Source organism: Lactuca sativa, chromosome 5 (assembly GCF_002870075.4).
Source record: "Lactuca sativa cultivar Salinas chromosome 5, Lsat_Salinas_v11, whole genome shotgun sequence".
Taxonomy (NCBI): domain Eukaryota; kingdom Viridiplantae; phylum Streptophyta; class Magnoliopsida; order Asterales; family Asteraceae; genus Lactuca; species Lactuca sativa.
The window spans coordinates 285,427,836-285,447,668 of record NC_056627.2 but is presented as its reverse complement, the minus strand read 5'-3'; the positions used below and the strand labels follow the sequence as shown (position 1 = coordinate 285,447,668).

The 19,833-nt window shown below is 35.0% G+C and overlaps 1 protein-coding gene across 4 annotated transcripts; it reads right to left on the bottom strand.

Annotated features, from left to right (window-relative positions):
* Positions 1 to 3,675: 3,675 nt before the first annotated feature.
* Positions 3,676 to 14,272, bottom strand: LOC111910120 (pleiotropic drug resistance protein 1). 4 transcript variants are annotated; one of them, XM_042902928.2, is made up of 23 exons: positions 13,890 to 14,272; positions 13,674 to 13,794; positions 13,474 to 13,562; positions 13,300 to 13,384; positions 12,979 to 13,138; positions 12,785 to 12,861; positions 12,637 to 12,690; positions 12,442 to 12,532; positions 12,064 to 12,365; positions 10,798 to 11,079; positions 10,106 to 10,422; positions 8,911 to 9,074; positions 8,739 to 8,818; positions 8,512 to 8,662; positions 8,258 to 8,433; positions 7,540 to 7,872; positions 7,177 to 7,467; positions 7,005 to 7,088; positions 6,779 to 6,912; positions 6,299 to 6,526; positions 5,029 to 5,200; positions 4,704 to 4,958; positions 3,676 to 4,042 (listed from the first exon to the last, which is right to left on the bottom strand). In XM_042902928.2, the coding sequence occupies exons 1-23, from the start codon at positions 14,216 to 14,218 to the stop codon at positions 3,785 to 3,787; spliced, it is 4,233 nt and encodes a 1,410-aa protein (XP_042758862.1). In that variant the 5' UTR covers positions 14,219 to 14,272; the 3' UTR covers positions 3,676 to 3,784. The 4 variants fall into 4 exon arrangements, with proteins under 4 accessions (XP_042758862.1, XP_023761671.1, XP_023761674.1 ...); XM_023905903.3 differs by having other exon boundaries at positions 8,503 to 8,662; positions 8,739 to 8,842; positions 8,914 to 9,074; XM_023905906.3 differs by having other exon boundaries at positions 8,739 to 8,842; positions 8,914 to 9,074.
* Positions 14,273 to 19,833: the final 5,561 nt, after the last annotated feature.

Below are 19,833 nucleotides of genomic sequence, written 5' to 3'. Positions count from 1 at the left end.
TGCCTTCAACAGCGGCGGTAACGGTCGTCGAAGAGAGCAGTCGCAGTGGGGAGTGGAGGTTGCGCCTCCACCGGAGTACAACTTAACAGCAGCAGCACTAAGTGGTCCGACGACCCTCTAAACGACGTCACTTGAATTCCTCGTCGCTGTCGTGGCTGCCCCGAATATTGGCTTCGATCATTGACACCGGTTGGCAAGGAGGCTGTCGGACATGGCAACAATGGAAGTGGCGGCTGGAGGTTAAGGGTAGAGGAGGGGTAGCGACTGCATAGTTATGATTAGGGTTAGGGTTACCAGGCGGGTAATGCTTAAATATCCCATCCCTCTTAGATATTTATTCATAATAACAAAATCAGTCCCTTCATCTTCTATTCTTTCAAATTTAATCCACAATTTACCATTTAAACCGTTGCTCCCATAATTCTTTTCAATATAAGTCCATCAGTTACAAAATAACCCCTCTCTTACAAATTATTCTCAATTCAGATCCATAAATTACCATTTCTACCCTGGCTTCAAGAATCATTCTCAGAATAAGCCTGATATTTACTCTTTTAACCCTCAGAATTCAAAAGTATCATCTGGCACCCCGAATCAATACTCCTCTAATTATTATCTGATTTTGGACTATAATAACATATAATAATAATAATTGCTTCTCAGGGTTCCAAGTTTATTATTTAATCATTATATTTTAAATGGGATGTTACACTTGGACTCGCCGAGTTCCTCTTCGAACTTGTCGAGTACTATGATCTTCAGGTCCATTATGGACCTAGACTGGTTGAATCCTTTACTAACTCCACTCATTGATCTGAGTCACAAATAGAAGGGTTTGGGTTTACGACCCGACTCGCCGATTCCATGAACTGACTCGCCGAGTCCACCTTGTGACATCTCTATTATGCCGATTACAGTCCATTCCAACACCTTTAACCCATATATCTGGACTTCTAATGCTAGCATTGCACGTAAAGATGCTAACTTTACGTGCATGCAAGGTACTATGGAGCTAAAACTCTTAATCCAAGCTAAAATGAAGGTCTAGGACATGAAACGGAGCCATAGCTGGACAAAGCTACCCACTCAGAGCTCCTCAAGCTCGGAAATGCCCGGAGCTGAAGTCCTTTTCGTCCTCAAAGGCTCAATACTCAGATTAGCCTTGGAAGTGGCCCAAAAGTGGGAAAATACAAGCTAGAAAGGGAATCTAGATGATTAACAGCCAAGGTATAACCTTTATACCTTCAAATGATCTGCAATGCTACCCCAACTCTGGATCTATAACTTCTTCTTGCACCACCAAGGTCCTTCTTCCTTCTCCCAGCTTCAATTTACTCTCAAGGCAAGAACTAGCTCAACAATGGAGTTAGGTGGCTAGGGTTTCAAGTTTTGGACTAGAGAGGCCGCAAATGAAACCCTAGGGAGGAGAATAGGATGCTTAAATAGGGAACCGAGTCCCGAAATTACGGTTTCTAAACCCATACCAGACTCGTCGAGTCCACTTGTCGACTCGCCGAGTCGGTCACTTAATCTGCGACACGGAACCTGCTTTGACTCGTCGAGTTCCTCCTTAGACTCGACGAGTTGACCCCTTTGACTTAGGGTTTTTCTTTCCTTTCTTGGCCTTTCTGATTCTGGGTGTTACATGAAAAGTCCGTTAAAACTTCATAACTTCTTCATCCGACGTCCGTTTTTTTCTGTTTTTTACCGTTGTACTACTATTGACGACACCTTCGATTCTCGTTTTGGTTGTGCCGCCTAAAAATCACTCGATCTATATTTCGATTTTTTAGCTGTATACTGTTATATTTAATCTTAGAAAAATCATAACGTCTTCATACGAAGTCAGATTTTGACATTCTTTTTATGAAAGTTCTCGGTTTAACTGATTCTATAACTTTCATTTAGATTGTTAAGGCTAAAATGCATTTTATTAAAACTCACTTTCTACACTGAATAGTGTTTTGTCGGTTTTGTCACGGATCTTTGATTGGTCATAATTTCTTCGTTATAACTCGGATTTTAGTGTTCTTAGTATTTTTGGAAACCTTGTTACAATGTCTACCACTTTGTTCATCCCAATCGGGATTATTTAATACTTCATTGTTTAGGGTCGATTATGTAAATGCACATAGTATACAAAAATTTCTCTTTATTATTTTAAAAAGAACTATAAATTTATCTATACTGTTACATTGATTTGAAATAAAGGTTTGTTACAAACACTTTATAAGATTTAGTATGGAAGAGCACCATTCACATCTTACTTAATATTTTGTGGATTTGAAGCCGATGTTGGACTAAAGCTTCTAATCCCAAAATCGACTAAATACATATTTGTATAATACTGTAAATGTGGCTTAGATTATTATATACAAACCCACCAAGAATAGGTTCTCTTATTCTTCTAAAAGCTATGTTAGTAGAAAGCAAGCTTCTAATGACAAAGCGAGTGGGAGGTACATGGAACTTGAAGTAGCTCAAGAACAATAACCTTATGTAGTAATAGTTGGCACTAGTCTTAACAAGGATTGTTAGACATGAAGAATAGCTATTCATAAACACAAATTGTTTGCATTAGTGGTAGAAATCATCTATGACTCGAGAATTATGGAGTCTCTTATTGATGAGCCTTTATTGATGGTTTCTGGAAAATCCATCAAATACCAAGATACTATGTTAGATCTCGAATCTGATAAATGACTTAGAGTCATGAACATGAGATGTAATCTATGTATGAGATTCAAGTATGCGCTTGATTAAAATTTATCCCTATAGCAAGGCTAGAAGGAGTAAATAATTCTTCTAGAAAGAATAATTTACATGGATAACGATACACATTTAAAGCAAGACTTGTTATAAAAGGATTTTCTCATACTCATGTCATTGACTACAGATCATACTCATGATAAAATGGCTAAATTCTTGTACTCTTGGGGTGTGAATTACTTGCAATTACCCTGAGCTCTCTAGGAGACTTTCCATCTCTTCATTGCTTTGAGTTATTGAAGAATACTTGCTTATCTTTTTCTCTCTTGAAGTTCATATTGGTTATGAACTTCAAGCTTAAAAGTTACAAGTATATGTAGTAGCACCTACACCAAGTTGAGTCATTGTTGGTGTCTCAAAGGTTCCACATTCTTCATCAACTTCCAAGCCTCCCTTGAGGATTCAAAGACTACAAAGGTTGTTATTTCTTCATCCTTTCTATGGTCGGTATTTTATCCTTCTATAACTTGCAAGGAGATCCTTGGTTGGTATAAAATGTTATGTTATGTTCAAAATTTTAAGTCTTCCGTTGCAGTATTTTCTAGTTTATGAAACTATTTTTGAACTAAAACCTAACATTTGAATTGTGTCAATGTTTTTTGTGACAATGTCAGTTCCATGTATTTGGCTTCTAATCCTATTCAACACTAAACAACCAAACATGTAGAAATAAATTTATATTTTGTTAGTGAATGAGTTTCCATTGGTCGTGTTTGTGTTTTAGAAGTTCCATCTATTCACCAATTTGCTGGAATATTTACTAAGGGCCTTTCTACATCTTTGTTTTTAGATTTTTGGAACAGTTTAAACATACAAGAGCCTTCGACTCTGGGAGGTAGTGTTAGAATTATTCGTATGTATTTTAGTTTCATTAGATAGTGTAGGGGTCTCTTAGTTTGTAAATAATACATCTATATATTGCAATGGAATATACAGACACCCTAACGTGTATTCTTCACAAATAAATAAATGCCCATTATTAAAACAATATTATTTCTCCATTTACAATGGAGTTCTATCTCTTCTGGAAATTAAAGGACTTAATACAATAAGCAAAAATAACTGCATAAATGATCAATAATCCCACATGAACACCTGCCACAACACCAATGAATTTGTGTTTGAACCCGAAATATCGTTGTAGGTAACCTTTGAATGTCTCCCCGCTCGAGAGCATATCCGTAAAGTCCCCAAACTGTGAAACAACTAGACCGTATAGTGTCCATGCAATCGGATCTCCCCAGTAGTACCATCTCCACCACACAGGAATTTTCTTCAACAAATGATAAAAACATACATTGTCATAAAAATTGAAAATATTTTGATTCAATTTTTTTATATCAACTACTTACGTGTTCTTTTTCTTTAGTTTAATGAACTTAACGAGGCAAGATCTAACGATGTAAACTATATATGAGAGTTCTTACTTCAGGCACGGTTTGATGTTTTCCTAAAAGCAAAACCACACCAAAAAGAGTGGGCTTCTAGCTCTAAATAACATAATTTCATTTTTTTCGGTTTCCGATGTTTTTGGTTCCATCACATCGGGTTTTTTTTCGATTCTTTCCTTGTTTTTAGGTTTTCGCATGGATGATTATCACTTCCCTCCAGAGGTTATGTAGTATACATATTGATTATAAACTAGTTAATTAATTACACAACTATTACTTACCTTCTGATAACTATAATTTTATTTTTTTTGCATGGTGATTTGGGTAAGTTTCTCCAAAATATTATCAAATGAAAAAGACATTTTCAGAACGTTTTGTCTGTTTTCTGTACCCCCTACAAAGAAGTGAGATTTTCTCCTAACTTTTAAAAAAAAATTCGCCCTTTCACATATTCCCTATCATTTTCCCAAATTTGTGGTAATTTCTCAAATAATTTTCAAACATCATTTATCAAAGTGGAAAAAATATAAGAAAGGTCCTTACAGGTCTTGGGATGATAAATCCAGAGAATAGATTCCAGAGACTTATAAACGCAGCACCAATTATGGCTGCAGTCTCCGCATTTGGCGTGACTGCAACCGTCATCATGCCAAAGAACGTCATGTAGAGCAAGCAACAAAACATGAAGAAGAAGAACCAAAAGAATTTAGCAGCCGTCCAATCATATCCAATCATTGCATACACTATAAGCCCATAAACCACAGATTGAGAAAACACATATGGGATTTCCACGAGAACCTGTGTAAGAAAAAAAAAGCATTAGGATCCTAAAATGGTATATATAACAGAGGAAACTTACACGAGTTACCTGAGCAAAGGCATATGGCAATGCAGAATACATTCCAGCAGCTCGTTCTCTATAAAACACGGTTCGTTCTATGTCCACCACAGGCTGTACTGAGGACATGTTTAGGTAGCCTATGAAGAGGACTGATGTATACATGGAACCCATTGCATTGCTCAAATCTTGTGCAGTTTTCCTGAAATGTATGTATGTGTTAGATATGTATAGTCCTTGATTTTAGTCCACAAAACCACTTGCGAAGAAAGGTGAGAGATTTTGTCCTATGTATGTAGGAGAGTGCATGTCTAGCAGAAGTGAGACATAAACACACACCCCAGAAATGGAGGCTCTACGAGTTTTGACTAAATGTGTGTTGAGTCCCTAAGGATGCTAGACCTCAAATGTGATATGAGTCTTGGTTTTTTCTCCAAAAGATCCCTTCAGGAGAGTGGTAAGTTAGTAAATAAGATCATGTGTTACTGATATGGGAATTTAACACACCCCAAAGACGGAGGCTCAATGAGTTTATGCATGGATACTAGCTAGTGCCCGGTGATGGTACAATGTTAATGTTATCATTCGACTTAACAAATGGAATTCAACACAAGAAAAAATGATAAAAAGCTTCCTTCTATTAAGTTGAAACACTCAAAATGTAAGGATAAACAAAGGTAACCCTAATGCTTACTAAAAATTTTAGACTCTAGTTCTCTCCAAGGTTCAAGACCAAATTTCACAAAAAGATGATCCATATACTATCTATCATAACAAACTACTCCCTCTGTCCCATATTAGTAGTCTATGTTTTTTTTTTAGTTTGTCTCAAAATAATAGTATACTTCTAAAAATAAATATCACTTTTACCAAAATACCCTTCATTATTAGTTACACTACCATAGTTATAAATGCAACTACAATGGTATTAAATGCAACAAAAGGGTACAATTCTTATTTCATTTAATAAAGTTAGTGGTAATTAATGATTTCTTAATCTGTGTGTTTTTTTGTTTGTGGACAATAATTTTGGGACAGAAGAAGTATATAATATAAAATTCCTAAAGTTCCCCTGCACTAATAAAATGATCTTTATTTCCTGATATGCCCTAATACCCTTTTCTAGAATATGTGGCTTAATTAAAGGATTCAAAGCAGTTAATGTGTAAAGTGTTGGATTTTGCACATGTGACCGCATCTAGCCATTGTAATACTCAGACAATATGTATGTATATGTATGTATGCAAAATATGTTTAAAAGGTGAAATGTGAGGGATAAGTTCTTCGGGTTTTTTTTTACCTTTTACCACCAAGATCCCAGAACATAGATCCAAACAACAGCGCAGTCATTGTTGTGAAGGTGAAACGAATAGCAGTGTAAGTCGCGTTTCTCCAATATGAGCATCGTTGTTTCCATAGACATGCCCAACATTGGGTGAAGAAGGACTGAGAGTACTGAGTTGGGAAGTGCAAGTCGTTTGAACCAGAATGAGGTTCACTTAGTTCTGCAATAAGGGCTTTGTTCCTACTGCAATTTTGTTTCACCAACAAGTTAACAAGAAGTATTGGTTTTACATATGGTCACCATTTGTTATACAGGACAAAGCAGAACACACTATGCTGCCTTTGGTTTGGATTCATGTCAATGGGACAAAAATTGCAATATTTTATCCTCTTACTTCAACCTCAGTACAAGTACAACCTCAGTTGTTTTTTATTGTCTTGCGTAACTATCAAGGCCATAAGGAATGAGCTATTGTGCTGCAACACTACTACTCACTTATATAGGTCAGAACTCTTGTAGATTTCAGTGAAATCGACTCCCAAAGCAAGTTCTTGTGACGAAGTAGTGACTTCCAACACCCAAGTCGCAGGGTTATACCCGTCTTTAATCTTAATCACTCTGTCGATAGCCTGGTTCACAAAAAAAAAAGCTAGGTCTTACAGCTAAGCTTAATTATCACTCTACACTTGATTAGATATACACAAATGTGATTCTATACTACCTCAAAGTACTTGATCAAATTGCAAGATTGGTGACCAATGGGTCCAACATATATCTCTCGTCCTCCTCTTTTCATCAAGAACAACTGCAAAATTATTTGGATGATAAGTTCAATGCGTAAAGGTTTATGTTGTATATGATTTAACCAGATTTAGTGAATAATATGAAATTACCTCATCAAAAGCTTCAAATATATCAATGCTAGGTTGATGAATGGTGCACACAATTGTTCTACCCGTGTCCACCGTGTTCCTAACCGTTCTCATAACAATAGCAGCTGCTCTAGCATCAAGACCGGACGTTGGTTCATCCATAAATATTATAGATGGGTTAGCCACCAGCTCAACTGCTATGGTTAACCGCTTTCGTTGCTCTGTTGATAGCCCGTTGACCCCTGGCAACCCTACTAATGCATCTCTTAACGGATTCAGTTCCACAAGTTCCATCACCTCATCAATAAACATCTGCAAGAAATAAACATCATTAGATCTTATCTTTCTTAACCATGGATACTATACTTAATTATGTTTGCTAACCTTTCTAGTGCTTTCGTGAACACTTGGTGCCAATCGTAGCCAAGCCGAGTAGATCAATGATTCATAAACAGTAACATGAGGAGAATGGATGTCATTTTGTTCACAATACCCCGAAATCCTAGCAAATGTTTCTTGTTTCTTCGGATACCCAGAAATCCGAACATCGCCCTCTATAATCCCGCCAGTTTTTCTACCTGCCAACACATCCATTAATGTAGTTTTACCGGCACCGCTAACCCCCATAAGCGCGGTAAGAACACCAGGTCGAAAAGCTCCACTCAAACTCTTAAGTAACACCAATCTATCTTCACTGACACCTTGCTCTTTCACTTCCTACAAATTTTTCCATGAGTGATTATTAATTGTTACATTATATCAATTGTAAGTGTTTGTGTCCCACATTAGCTAGACATGGTTCCATCATCCAAGACATATGTTAGACTCTCTCCTCTCTCATCAAGGGTTCTTTTTTAGAGAATCTAGGACTCTTATTTAACTCTAATGGTATTAGAGTCTACATCTAGCACCTCAAGGCCTCAACACATCTAGTTTAATCGCATAGGGTGTCGGTCTAGGGGTGTGCTACTGTTCTATATCGACTAGAAACGATCCCATATACCCCCTATATATGTTGAAGTCTTCTATATCTTGTCGAGGACTCTATTCGAGAGAAAATGTAAGACTAAACATCTGCATCAAATAGTAAATAGCATGTAACCTGTGGCATAACAACGGAGTACTTGATATTATCAAACGTGATGCAATGTGGTTCAAATGGAAGAACCATTCCTCTCTTCTTGTTTTGATTTCGGTCATCTATTGTTGGTGATAACTCAACGGCTCTAGCATCTTGTTCTTCGTGTTCCAATGTGTCTGCTCGAATTTTCTTATATGCTATAGAGTTCAAACACCACAGATTACAAATCGATTTACAGACATAACGATAATACAATGCCATTTAACGTTGCTTACGGTTAAGATACTCGAGAAACAATGTGTAACACAAATTGAAGATTATCATGAAACCAAAAAGAGCCCCAAAACCTATCCAATACCAGTAAGTCTCCGCGAACATTCCTCGGGAAGTTAGGATAATTCTCCCAAGTGTTGAATTGCCGAATGGCTATGAACAAATAAGTCCATGTTATCAATATGCATCGTGGTACAATGTAATTTGTGTATCAACTAAGAATCTTTACCTTTTGGAACTTATGACCAAGAAACTCATTTACCACAATTCCATTCATGGCATACATCATTGGTGATGACCAGTATCCCCAAATCCACCATTTTTTCACATCATCTTTAGAAAGAAGAACATGTGTGTTATTTTATTAGATATACCGGAGGATTTTGAACGATTGGAAGATTTACCTCGTGATAAAACGAATCCACACAACGCAAAGAGTATGACAAGTGCAAATGTACCAAACGTGTTTGCAATAATATTGTTACGGCCTACTGATGCAATGAATCGGAATAATGCAGAAGCCATCTGGTTAACAAGCACAAGCAGCAAGTAGTACTTGAGAAATCTGTGAAACAACAAAAATCTGTTAAACAAGCTTAAAACATCCTAGTTTGTTGTGGAGCGGATTGAGGAATTGATCGGTTTTCGCATAAAAACAAAATCTACTGGAAAAACTTCGGTTCCTATGCCCCAAAAAAGCAGATGTTTGATCTATTTTTCTTTTGGTTTATCAGTCATTGGGTTCAACAATATCTGCTTTTGGCTTTTCGAGATTTTGGTTTTTCGGTTTTTAATAAAGTGATAAAAATAGCAACCGAATATATAGAGTTTTAATAGCCATAATCAATGAAAGCATGTAGATGATATTAGTTGAATTAAGAATATATAATAACAAAACCAATTCTAAAATAAAATAACTATCAATAGAACTAGCTATGGTTGTGTTTGGCCCACCACAACTAACTAATAAGCTATATTATTTTCTGAATTTTTTTAAGTTGTCATGTTTCGCAAGCCAAAAAGTAGCTTATAAGCTAGTTTTTAAAAAAACTCCTTACATTAGCTTTTTATGAGTTTTTTTAAAAATTTTCCAAATATACTCTTTTATTAATTATAGACTCCTTTATTAATTATTGAAACACATTCTTTTAAATGTCATTTTAAATAATTTTATATTTTTCAGCTACCTTTTCAGCCAATCAAACAACATTTTTTATAAGTTAGCTTTTCAACTATCAACTAACTTTCTATTTAACAACTATTTTTTTTGCTAACAACTAACTTTTCAGCTAGTACGTCAACTATAGCCTAGGAGTATAACAGAAACCGGAAATTAATACCTTCAATAGTTAATCAAGCAAATAACTTATATACTTTATAAGGATGTTCTACATTACTAGAAAACCAAGTATCAACAAATTGATTCATCAGTTTTTCAAGTTTTTTGGTTAAGATACTTCGGCTTATTTGTTTTTCTATACACCCTTAGTCATTAAAGGTTAATGCAATGTACCATTTTTTTTCTCTAAAGCATGTGTTTATGCACTCTACAATTTTCCATCCTACATCAGTGGTAAGTAGTAAATAACTAAATACCTCCAGATATTGGGATCAAATCCAATTACATAGTAAGTGAGGATTGACCAAATCGCGGCTTCACCAAACGAAATTGGAATCTTGACAATCCATGTCGGAATAGCATATGCCCACGTTGGATAGAATAGAAAATCCCGTTGCTTGTAGAATACTGGAAGCTTTGCAATCGTCATTGCATTCTCAGCCATCCCATTAAACATTAGCGTTGTGACACTAAAAAACAAAGCACCAACGTATAGTCCTCCGTCTTCAATACCATGCCTATGCATATCAGTTCGGAAATACATAGTCATTGTGATAACCGCCATAACTGTCAGCTGGAATCAGGCAAAAAGAATCAAAAACTTAAACAATATATATCATCACATAAGTCAGATATGTGGAGTCCTAAATTCTCTCTTAGCATATATAGAGGAAAATTGGACTATTTCTAGCCAATAGATATGTGGAGTCCTAGATTCTCTCTTAGCATATATAGAGGAAAATGGGACTGTTTCTAGCCAATTGGGGACACTATACGCACCCCCAGAGAAGGAGGCACTATGAGATTATATTAAATCGTGTTAAGCCCTTACAGAGAGAATGTGGACTCCAACATATATATAGAGGCAGATGAGAGTGTGTTTAGTTAATGTGAGACACTAATATATCAAATAGTAGACGAGGTAGAAATCGAATGCAATCGTAGGCACCTGGAATAGTTTGAAAAGGTAGACAAATGAGTTTCTTTTTATAAGCAATATTTCTCTATCGAGACAAGCTTTCAAGAGCTCCTTCTTGCTTAACCCAAACTTCTTGTCAGTAAGAGCTGCAGGATGGCTTTTGCTTTTGTCAAACGGGATTGCAAGTTCACTGACTAGCCTTCTTCCAACATGAAATGATTCATATGCTTGAGCAAATTCCTTAACTGTCACAAATTTGTAAGCCTCGTGTCTTCTCGTCCAATACTGTTTCTGATCTTTCTTTGATGTCACCTATAAAAACAAGAAACATATTGAAAAAGTTGTCAGGACACTATGCTGCATTTTTTCCATTTTGCTGCACCTTTTTGAACAAATGAGCGGGACACAAAAAATTTCATGTTGATATTAGTAACAATGCTAATTAATCCAATGCACTCGAAAAAGAAGTAAAAGGCCATCCAGCATAATAAACAGGACCTTATGAAACAACAGGATCATGGTAAATGTATGAGTAAAATGCGCATAACTCTTGATTTAGGAGGCATATGGTGATATGGGGTCCACTAACACATGGAAAGGTCTGGGCTCAAATTTCCCTCATTTGGAGCTCCAATTCATTTTCCCTCATTTGAAAAAAAAAAAAAAATTAAATGGTGTGAACTGAGGTATTTTTTCAATCATGTAGTATGATCAACAGGAAATTTCAGTATTCTAGGAATAATTTTAGATTTTGAGAGAACCTGGCAAAATTATGAATGTGATATAGATAACCTCTTTGTATACTTAAAGATTATTACCAAAAGTAATATTGGGCTAAATGCAAAGAATAACAACCTAAATCCAGTTTTATGTGTATTATGGAATCCTATTTTTATTTCATTCAATGACAACATTGTACTTTCAATTTTATTTTCTTATTAACGCAATATTTGTGGAAATATTCACCCTAATATAGTATTGTACCTTCAATTCTTTTTTCTATTAGGATATTGTACTTCAAAAAATAAACCAAGTCATAGTAGTGAAAATCATTTTTCATTTGGCTGATAATCTAACATTACTATAATTAGATAGAGATTTCTAGGTATAATGTTGTAGTTAGGAGTAAGTTAAAGTAGCATGCTATAATAAACAAATCAATAAAAGCATAAACATAGCCCCACAATTCCACTTTAGAGTTGATTTCACTACTTTGTGCTTTCATCCTGCAAAACATAGCTCTATGATGCTCCAAAACAAAGATAAACAAACTTGTGGGACATAGGCAATACTTACTTCTTGCAAGAAATCAGCAACAGCTTTCCTTTCGGGGCATTTGAATCCCAAAGATTCAAAAAACTCAAGCACATATTCACTGGGACCCTGATACACTATCTTTCCATCACTCAAAACCACAATGTCATCAAATAAATTGTAAGTCTCTGGTGCAGGCTGGAGAAGAGATATGATCGCTGTTCCTTCAAGAATTTGAACATATTGCTTTAAAGAATTCACTATTTGGAAAGTCGTTGAACTATCCAAACCAGTAGATATTTCATCCATAAGAAGAACCTTCGATGGTCCAACTATCATTTCGCCTATAAAAAGTTTATCAAATTAATCAAATAAGTCAAGTTACACGTGTCTTCAAGAAAAACTGACATTTAATTTTACCTGTTGTAACACGCTTTCTTTGCCCACCGGATATACCTCTTATCATATTATCCCCTACCATCGTGTCTGCACACATATCTAACCCCAATATCTGCTCAATAAATAGTTTCTCTTATCATTCTTGGGTTCCTTTTGCTTTTAGTTTGAATATAAATATAATATGAACATTAAGATAGAAAAAAACTTAGAACATACCTTGAGAGTGTAATCTGTGACGATACTAGCCTCTTGACCTACCGATGCAGCAGCCTGAATTATAAAAAATCAATCATAATTATTTTTTCGGTTATATATACTTCAAGAAATTAAACAAGTTTCTTTCTTTAATAGATATATTCCATGCCTTCATATAGATATCAATATCGGGATCCGGTTTAATGTTTGCGCTTTTTTCTCTTCTTGACAACTCAGCCAACATCTCTGCGATATATATCACAAAACCCCATATTTATTTCAGTGCTAAAACATAGTCTAGAACTTGACATCTTGAAATATAATATGATTTCTTGGAGGGATAAATGTGTTTCTTAAACTAACCATAACGTGATCCAATGCCTTGGCATCTGGCAGAGAAAGCCAATGTTTCTCTAACAGTCATTTCTCCAATATGAACATCGTTTTGACTGATATAAGCAGATGTTCTCTCAGGTACAAACTCATGTAACTCATGACCATTGTACGTCACCTTTCCAGTGCTCTGTGTTCATGAATTTAAATATTCAAAAGTTCACGTAATAATTTCTTATTACTATAAACATTAAGCACAAGACTTGTTGCAAAACAAACATTGATGTTTGGACAAGTCAACAAGTCGACAAACATTAACTACACCTGCTTCATATTCGACTAAGTTTTTACCTGAAGCTCCTTAGAAAGACTCCCGGCCAAGGCCAATAGCAATGTTGTCTTCCCCGAACTTGGAGGACCCAAAAGTAATGTCATTCTGAATAATATTTATGTAAGAATTTAGCAAAAGTAATGTCATTTTGAATGATATAAAAAGCTATCAGATTCCGTGTTCTTTCTCCTAACCTGCCTGGTTTGATGATACCACTAACATCATCAAGGATAGTTATGTGCCTTTTTGTGTTCCGAATTAAATGGAGAAAACTCAAGAAAGCCTATTGAAAGTAAATAAAAAAAAAATTGATCAAAAGAAAGGTTTTCCTGAAAACCTAAACAAAAGCTATAATCAATTTATATGATTGTCAATGTAAATTATTGTCATTTACCTCTGCAATATCAATGTAGAAATTGATAAAACTAGGTAGAGCTCTGCTTCCAGTATTAATATCTGCCTCCACAGTCAAATGCTCATATTTGACTTCAATCGTTGGCAAATTAATCCCAACCCTGAAATATAATCGGATAATGTGCTTGCATGTAGGCCCGTACATATTATAATGATAATGAAATAAAGAACATAATAATGGGAAAATCTTCATTACCTATCGATTCTTTTTCTTAGTTTCAACAAGAACTTTTCATTATCTTCGTCTGCAGCATTAACAAGCCGATCAAGTAATCTCTTTCGTTCAGGAACCCCAAGATTATCAATATCGATTTCATTTGGTCCGGTTGACCCAAACAAAAGACCTTTCTTCAGACGATCGAAGGTGGGTAGTTTTTCGAGAGCAGCCCATTTAAGAGCTTCTTCATCATTTTCTTCACGAGAAGATTTTGAGAAAACATCAATGCCAGTTCTTGAACTGCTACTTCCTCTTATGCTCCCTAGCCCAATACTTCTATTAGATTTATATTTATCACTTCCTTCCATTCTACCCCACAACCGAGAGGCAAGTTTTTTAGCGTTTTTAAACCAAGTTTTGATGTGGGTTTTTATAATTAACGTCAAAATCAAAATGGGTTTCAAAGTTCGGATGAGAATAAGGGTTTTGAAATGCTTCAAAACACTAAGAATTTACCCTCATTTGTAATGAGAATAACGGTTTTGCAGATGTTAAAGTACAAGATGAAGCTTATAAGGGGTTTAATAGTAAGGTGAACGGCAGTATTTGAAACTTCTCGCAGTTTTTAAAGCAAAAATCAGAGAGGATACTCGTTTGGACTTTGGACACAAGATGACACGTCGTAGGATATATAGATCGTGTGCATTTCAAATACTTGATTTTACACGTGCTGATATATTTTGATGGTTAAAAGATTAGAAAAAACTCAAAATAAATAAAATATATATAGCGTTATTTTTCGTTATTTTTAACAACCAAAAATATAAACTAACATATATAATATAAAATTGATACAAAATTAATGTTCTAATGAATTATTGTAAAATAATATTATTTATAAAAATATAATATTTGTTACTATTTAATCAGAATATAACAATATATAAAACCTTTAAAAAATTTATAATATTTTTATAAAATATTACAAATTGCATTACAGTGAACAAAACAATTATCCTCGTAGCAATATGTTCTAGAATATTACAGATAATATTTTTTTAGAATAATGATTTTTTTATTATTATTTTTACTTTTATATTCCTTTTTCTATTAAAAATAATAATAATTAATGTAAAATAATTTACTTTTTCTCATTTTTTATTTTGTAATCCCAAAATATATGGCCAAATTCGAATACTCATGTTTGAGAAGAATTGCCCCTCAAGTAAAGAATTTTTATTTCTATTGCTACTCTTTAATCTTTATGAATGAATTCAAGTTTACTTTGTTTGTCTCTAACTTTTAAACAAATATGATCATTCCAAAAAATTTCAAGGTAGTGTCTCAAAAGAAGGTACCGGAAATTGTCATATTTTGTATGAATTTACAGCCGATAAAAATATATGATATATGTCATGTTTCGTTGTCTTAGATAAATAAATAAATAAACATGTGTCATATTCATTCATTTCGTATGTCGTCCATTGTCTTTTCTAAAATTTTATATTCTCTGATCGAAAGCTTTCCCTATTGTTACTCTCTAGGTAAAAAAAAAAAAAAAAAAGCTATTGACGCCTCCATCGCCCACCATCTTCTCTCCATCTGATACATGGCGCTTCTTCCTTCATCACCATCATTTGACGGCCAAATCCATGTATCCAACTTATTTCGTCACGTCTCCACACCATAATCGATGTCTCTGCCTTCATTCATTGCCACTAATTGACGCCTCCACCTTCTTCCATCTACGTGAAGTCCTAACCCTAACTCTCAACATATTTTTTCCTTAGATCGTTGAATAATGATGTCCAGTTACGACTTTTCAAGTCTCAAAAAGCTTAACATTATGCACTCAAACACATTACTTATGTCGAGAAACCCCTTGTCTTTTCCATACCTCCAAAGACAATCAATCATATGTTGATTTGTCATCACAATCGTGAGTCCTCGGGGTACTACATGATACCAACTAACCTTGTCTGAATGAGTACTAAATCCAAGGCATATCATTAATGTTTGCACTTCAAGAAATGTCAAGATTGTTGACCTATCGGTAAATTATATTTAGCGACCTCCATATATTTTACAGATTCATGGTGATAGATTATTGTAGATTGTGAGAACTAGTTGTAATATTTATTTTAGGAGTAAGTCTATGATAAATCAGACAACGAAAAGGAATCATTTTTAAAAATGTGTGTGATTGTGTTTTGGAGGATGGAAGTTGATTCATCAGTTGTACCAGGTACTTTAGGATTTGTTTTTGGTTTATTTCTTGTTAAGGAAGTTCAAAAAGTTAACATTGTAGTTGATTGAGAGGCTACCATCCATAGGTCCGAAGATATGTTTCACTTCGTGTAAATAATTTTTTGCTTCTGGGTTTTCATTTGGATATCTTATTAATCTTTCATTTATCAAATTCTCTATCACATGTCCAAGTGTATTCTTTAGCATCAAATAAACAATATGCTGGCCCAAGCTGGGGAAATCCTGGTTGGGCTTTCTCTATGTGATTATCTCATTCAAGAGCTTAACATACTTTGTACTCTTAATATATTTTTATATGCAAATTTTGTGTTACACCATTCAGAAAGATTCAATTAATAATGATGGGTTTTCTAGGTTATAAGAAAAGCATGTGCACAACGGATTTTACACACGAACACTTATGCGTACATGCAACATAGAACTTCTTTAGCATTTTCACTATTATAGCAACATACTTTATGAAACAAATTCTGACCTACTATAATCAAAATTATTAGGGTGAAAATCATACCTTTAGCAACAAACTATTGATGCTAGAAACCTGCGTGTAGATTGTTTTTAGAAAGACTAGCTCCAATAGTGTAGTAGTCTCTGATATGTAACACCCAAAACCCTAGGAAACCACTCTAGGATAAAAAAAAATAGGAGAGAGGGTAGAAGAGAAAATCGGATTTTTGCTTATGAGATGCTAGGGATCAGTTTTATTTCTTAGGGTTATGACCCTTTATATAGCTATCATATAACCTTGAGACCCTAGATTTGAATATGAAAATAATAGTATTTTAATCGTATTCAAATGTAGTTTCCTTATCTGATTCAGGAGGCTTCTAGAACCCTTCTAAGGCTCCTCGAAAAATTATCTAACCTAAGAAGGATCAATAAATTCCTTCATTGTTCAACGATTGAACAATTTTAATTCAACCCTTGCACCTTTTGATTAGTTCAAATTAACCCAAAATTAATTCCAATTAATTCTGAATAATTTTAATTAAGTATTGACAATTTCTAATTCATATATTAATTACATAACATATGTGTATATATATATATATATATATATATATATATATATATATATATATATATATATATATATATATATATATATATATATATCATTTATTTCTCTTTTTGTTATCAATCCAAGCTATTTCCTAGTTATAAGAACAACCGAAAAAGGACTTTACGTTTATTCTTTAAGATTATACCAATTGAGTTAAGACCTTAGAAAATTAATCCAACAGTCTCCCACTTGGATAAGTCGGCAACTACAATTATATGTATAACTTTTAATAACCAGTAAAGTGTGCTTTCGAAAGACATTGCCAAAATCTGAGAAAGTTTGTAACATCCTGGCGATGAGGTATTTCCAAATTTAACCCTTTAGTATGAAGGTTTATGGTATTTAGCCCTCATGTATAAGAAATCTTGCAAAATGGCCTAAAGTAGCATTTTTGTATTATCAGACGAAGGTTAGTACGTTGGGCGTACGTTGTGTATGTTGGGTGTACATGCACGGATCTAGTACATTGGGCGTATATTGCGTATGCAGGGCATACGTGTGAAGGTTTCAAACCCTAACATTTAGGGTTTGGACCCTATTTAAACATCTATATGGCCTCTAACCTCATCTCTCACCAGCCGCCAACACCTCCATTCGATTTTAGCAAACCCTAGCCATTTTTGGAGCATTCTTGACCCTTGTGTGTGTTTTTGGTGGTCTTGAAGGAGAAAGAAGGAAGTAGAACCACCTTGGAAGCTTGAAGAAGCCTTACATATGGGATCTTCGCCTCTCTAGCAACCTCCAAGAGGTATAAAGTTCTAAACTTGGCTTGTATTTCCTTAGATCTAGCTAAGTTCTTGATTCATGAGAATTTTGTCTCAATTCTTCACCTTTCTGGAGTATGGCATGCTTTAGTCCATTCTAGTTGTCCTTTTAGATGTTTTGAGGGGTTTAGAAGCATAAAAGTAGGGTTTTGGCTCTTAATACTTTTCCTTGCATGTGTTTGATTGTCTTAATGGGTTATGAGGGTGGGGTTTTTAGCATTTAGCACTTATTGGCCATGCAAGTCCATAGTGTTGGAACTTTATGGTCAAGGATGATATTTAGGACTTGGATCTGCAATTTGCTCGTTATAGCTCAAGTATTAAGCTCTTAACTCATAAAGTGGAGAACCAGTTGTGTACGATGCACGTACACAGTTTGAGCCCTAACTCCTCGGACAATGAGTACAACACATGTACAACCGAAGTACGACACATGTACGAGGGCTGAGTTGACTCGGTTGAGTTGACTCGCCTGATTTTGTTGATTTTGACTGATTTTGACCTAGGCTATTTTGGGAAATTGTTATTATTTAGAATGGGAAATTCTTTGATTATTTGGAGTCGGGTAGAGCCAGTTTTCGGAGCATAGATTCATTTAGACTGTATTCATACTGATGTGTGAGTGTTCCTTATTGTATTTTTGGGTCAAAGGCATCAAGGTCGACCCACTGGATTAAATATCTTGGTTATTGTATGTTGTTATGTTGAGATATTTGTTTACTGGTTATGTGATTAAACTAGAAGATCTGTAGGACTACCTGTGATGTTGATTATTTTGATAATGTTTATATCGATATGTTATGTGTTATGGTTTACTGGGTTGAGGCGGACCAGCTGATACTGAAGGCCAAGATACTCAGGGCGGTCTGGACAGACTAAAGGCCTGTAAGGTGGTCTAGTCAAACCGAAGGCCCAGAGAACGGTCTATATAGGCTGAAGGCCCGATGAGGCGGTCTAGTAATGCTCAAGGCTCTGTGTGTAGGTTGTTGTTTGTTATGTTATGTGGTGATACTTTGGGGGAACTCATTAAGCGTTGGCTTACAGATTTAGTTTTGTTTTAGGTACTTATGAGGATCGTGGTAAGGCAAAGGCATGATCGTTCACATCCTTTGGTTTTATGTTATCTAGATTTTTGAGACACTCTGATTTCTGAGAAACACTTTTGAAACAATGGTTTTGTAAAAATTATGGATTGAATTGTTGTTTTTGAAAAGTTAAAATATGTTGTGATTTTTGTAATGTTACAAGTTGGTATCAGAGCCTTGGTTTGAGTGAATTATAGGAGCATTCGTGTGAATCTAGACTCAAACTAAGGAACTACAAATTTTTTAACACAGTTTTCAAAATTGTTTTTAAAAGTGACCAAGGAAGGATGTGATGTGTACGATTAGTCGGTGACAGAAAGTATTACCCCAAGTTACATCATTGTTATTGATATGATGTTTATGGTAGAACATCATACTAGTGCTAGGCTAGAGATCTTTAGGAATCACATGATAGAATTGTCTGATGTATGATGTCTGATAGCCTAGGGTGATTTCTTATATGGAATTGACATCATTACTGTAGTTGCTTAGTTTTTTCATCATAGTTGTACATAACTAAGATTTTATAGCCTGAGAATGTTTGGTTTACCCTTATTACCTGTTCTTGTCTGATGAAGGGCTTAGGGTAGAATCAAGTATTTGATTGTCTATAGGATCCAGTGTTATGTATGATTTGTATACGGGAGCGCCGTAGGGTTAGTGGAAGTTTCATGGTTAACTATTTGTGTGAGCAGCTAGTTAGAGGAGAAATGTTTAGCCATCCTTGAGAGGGCGAGGATAGGATGTATGTGTATCCTAGTTGTTGTATTTGTTTAGGCGGTTGTGATGATCGTTGGGGCAAA

Coding starts and splice junctions, on each gene's coding strand:
- LOC111910120 (XM_023905903.3), bottom strand. CDS start 14,218: ATGGAAGGAAGTGATAAATATAAATCTAATAGAAGTATTGGGCTAGGG. Junction 13,795..13,889: donor CTAAGAAAAAGAATCGATAG/GTAATGAAGATT, acceptor ATTATATTTCAG/GGTTGGGATTAATTTGCCAA. Junction 9,075..10,105: donor TTTGATCCCAATATCTGGAG/GTATTTAGTTAT, acceptor GTTGTTTCACAG/ATTTCTCAAGTACTACTTGC.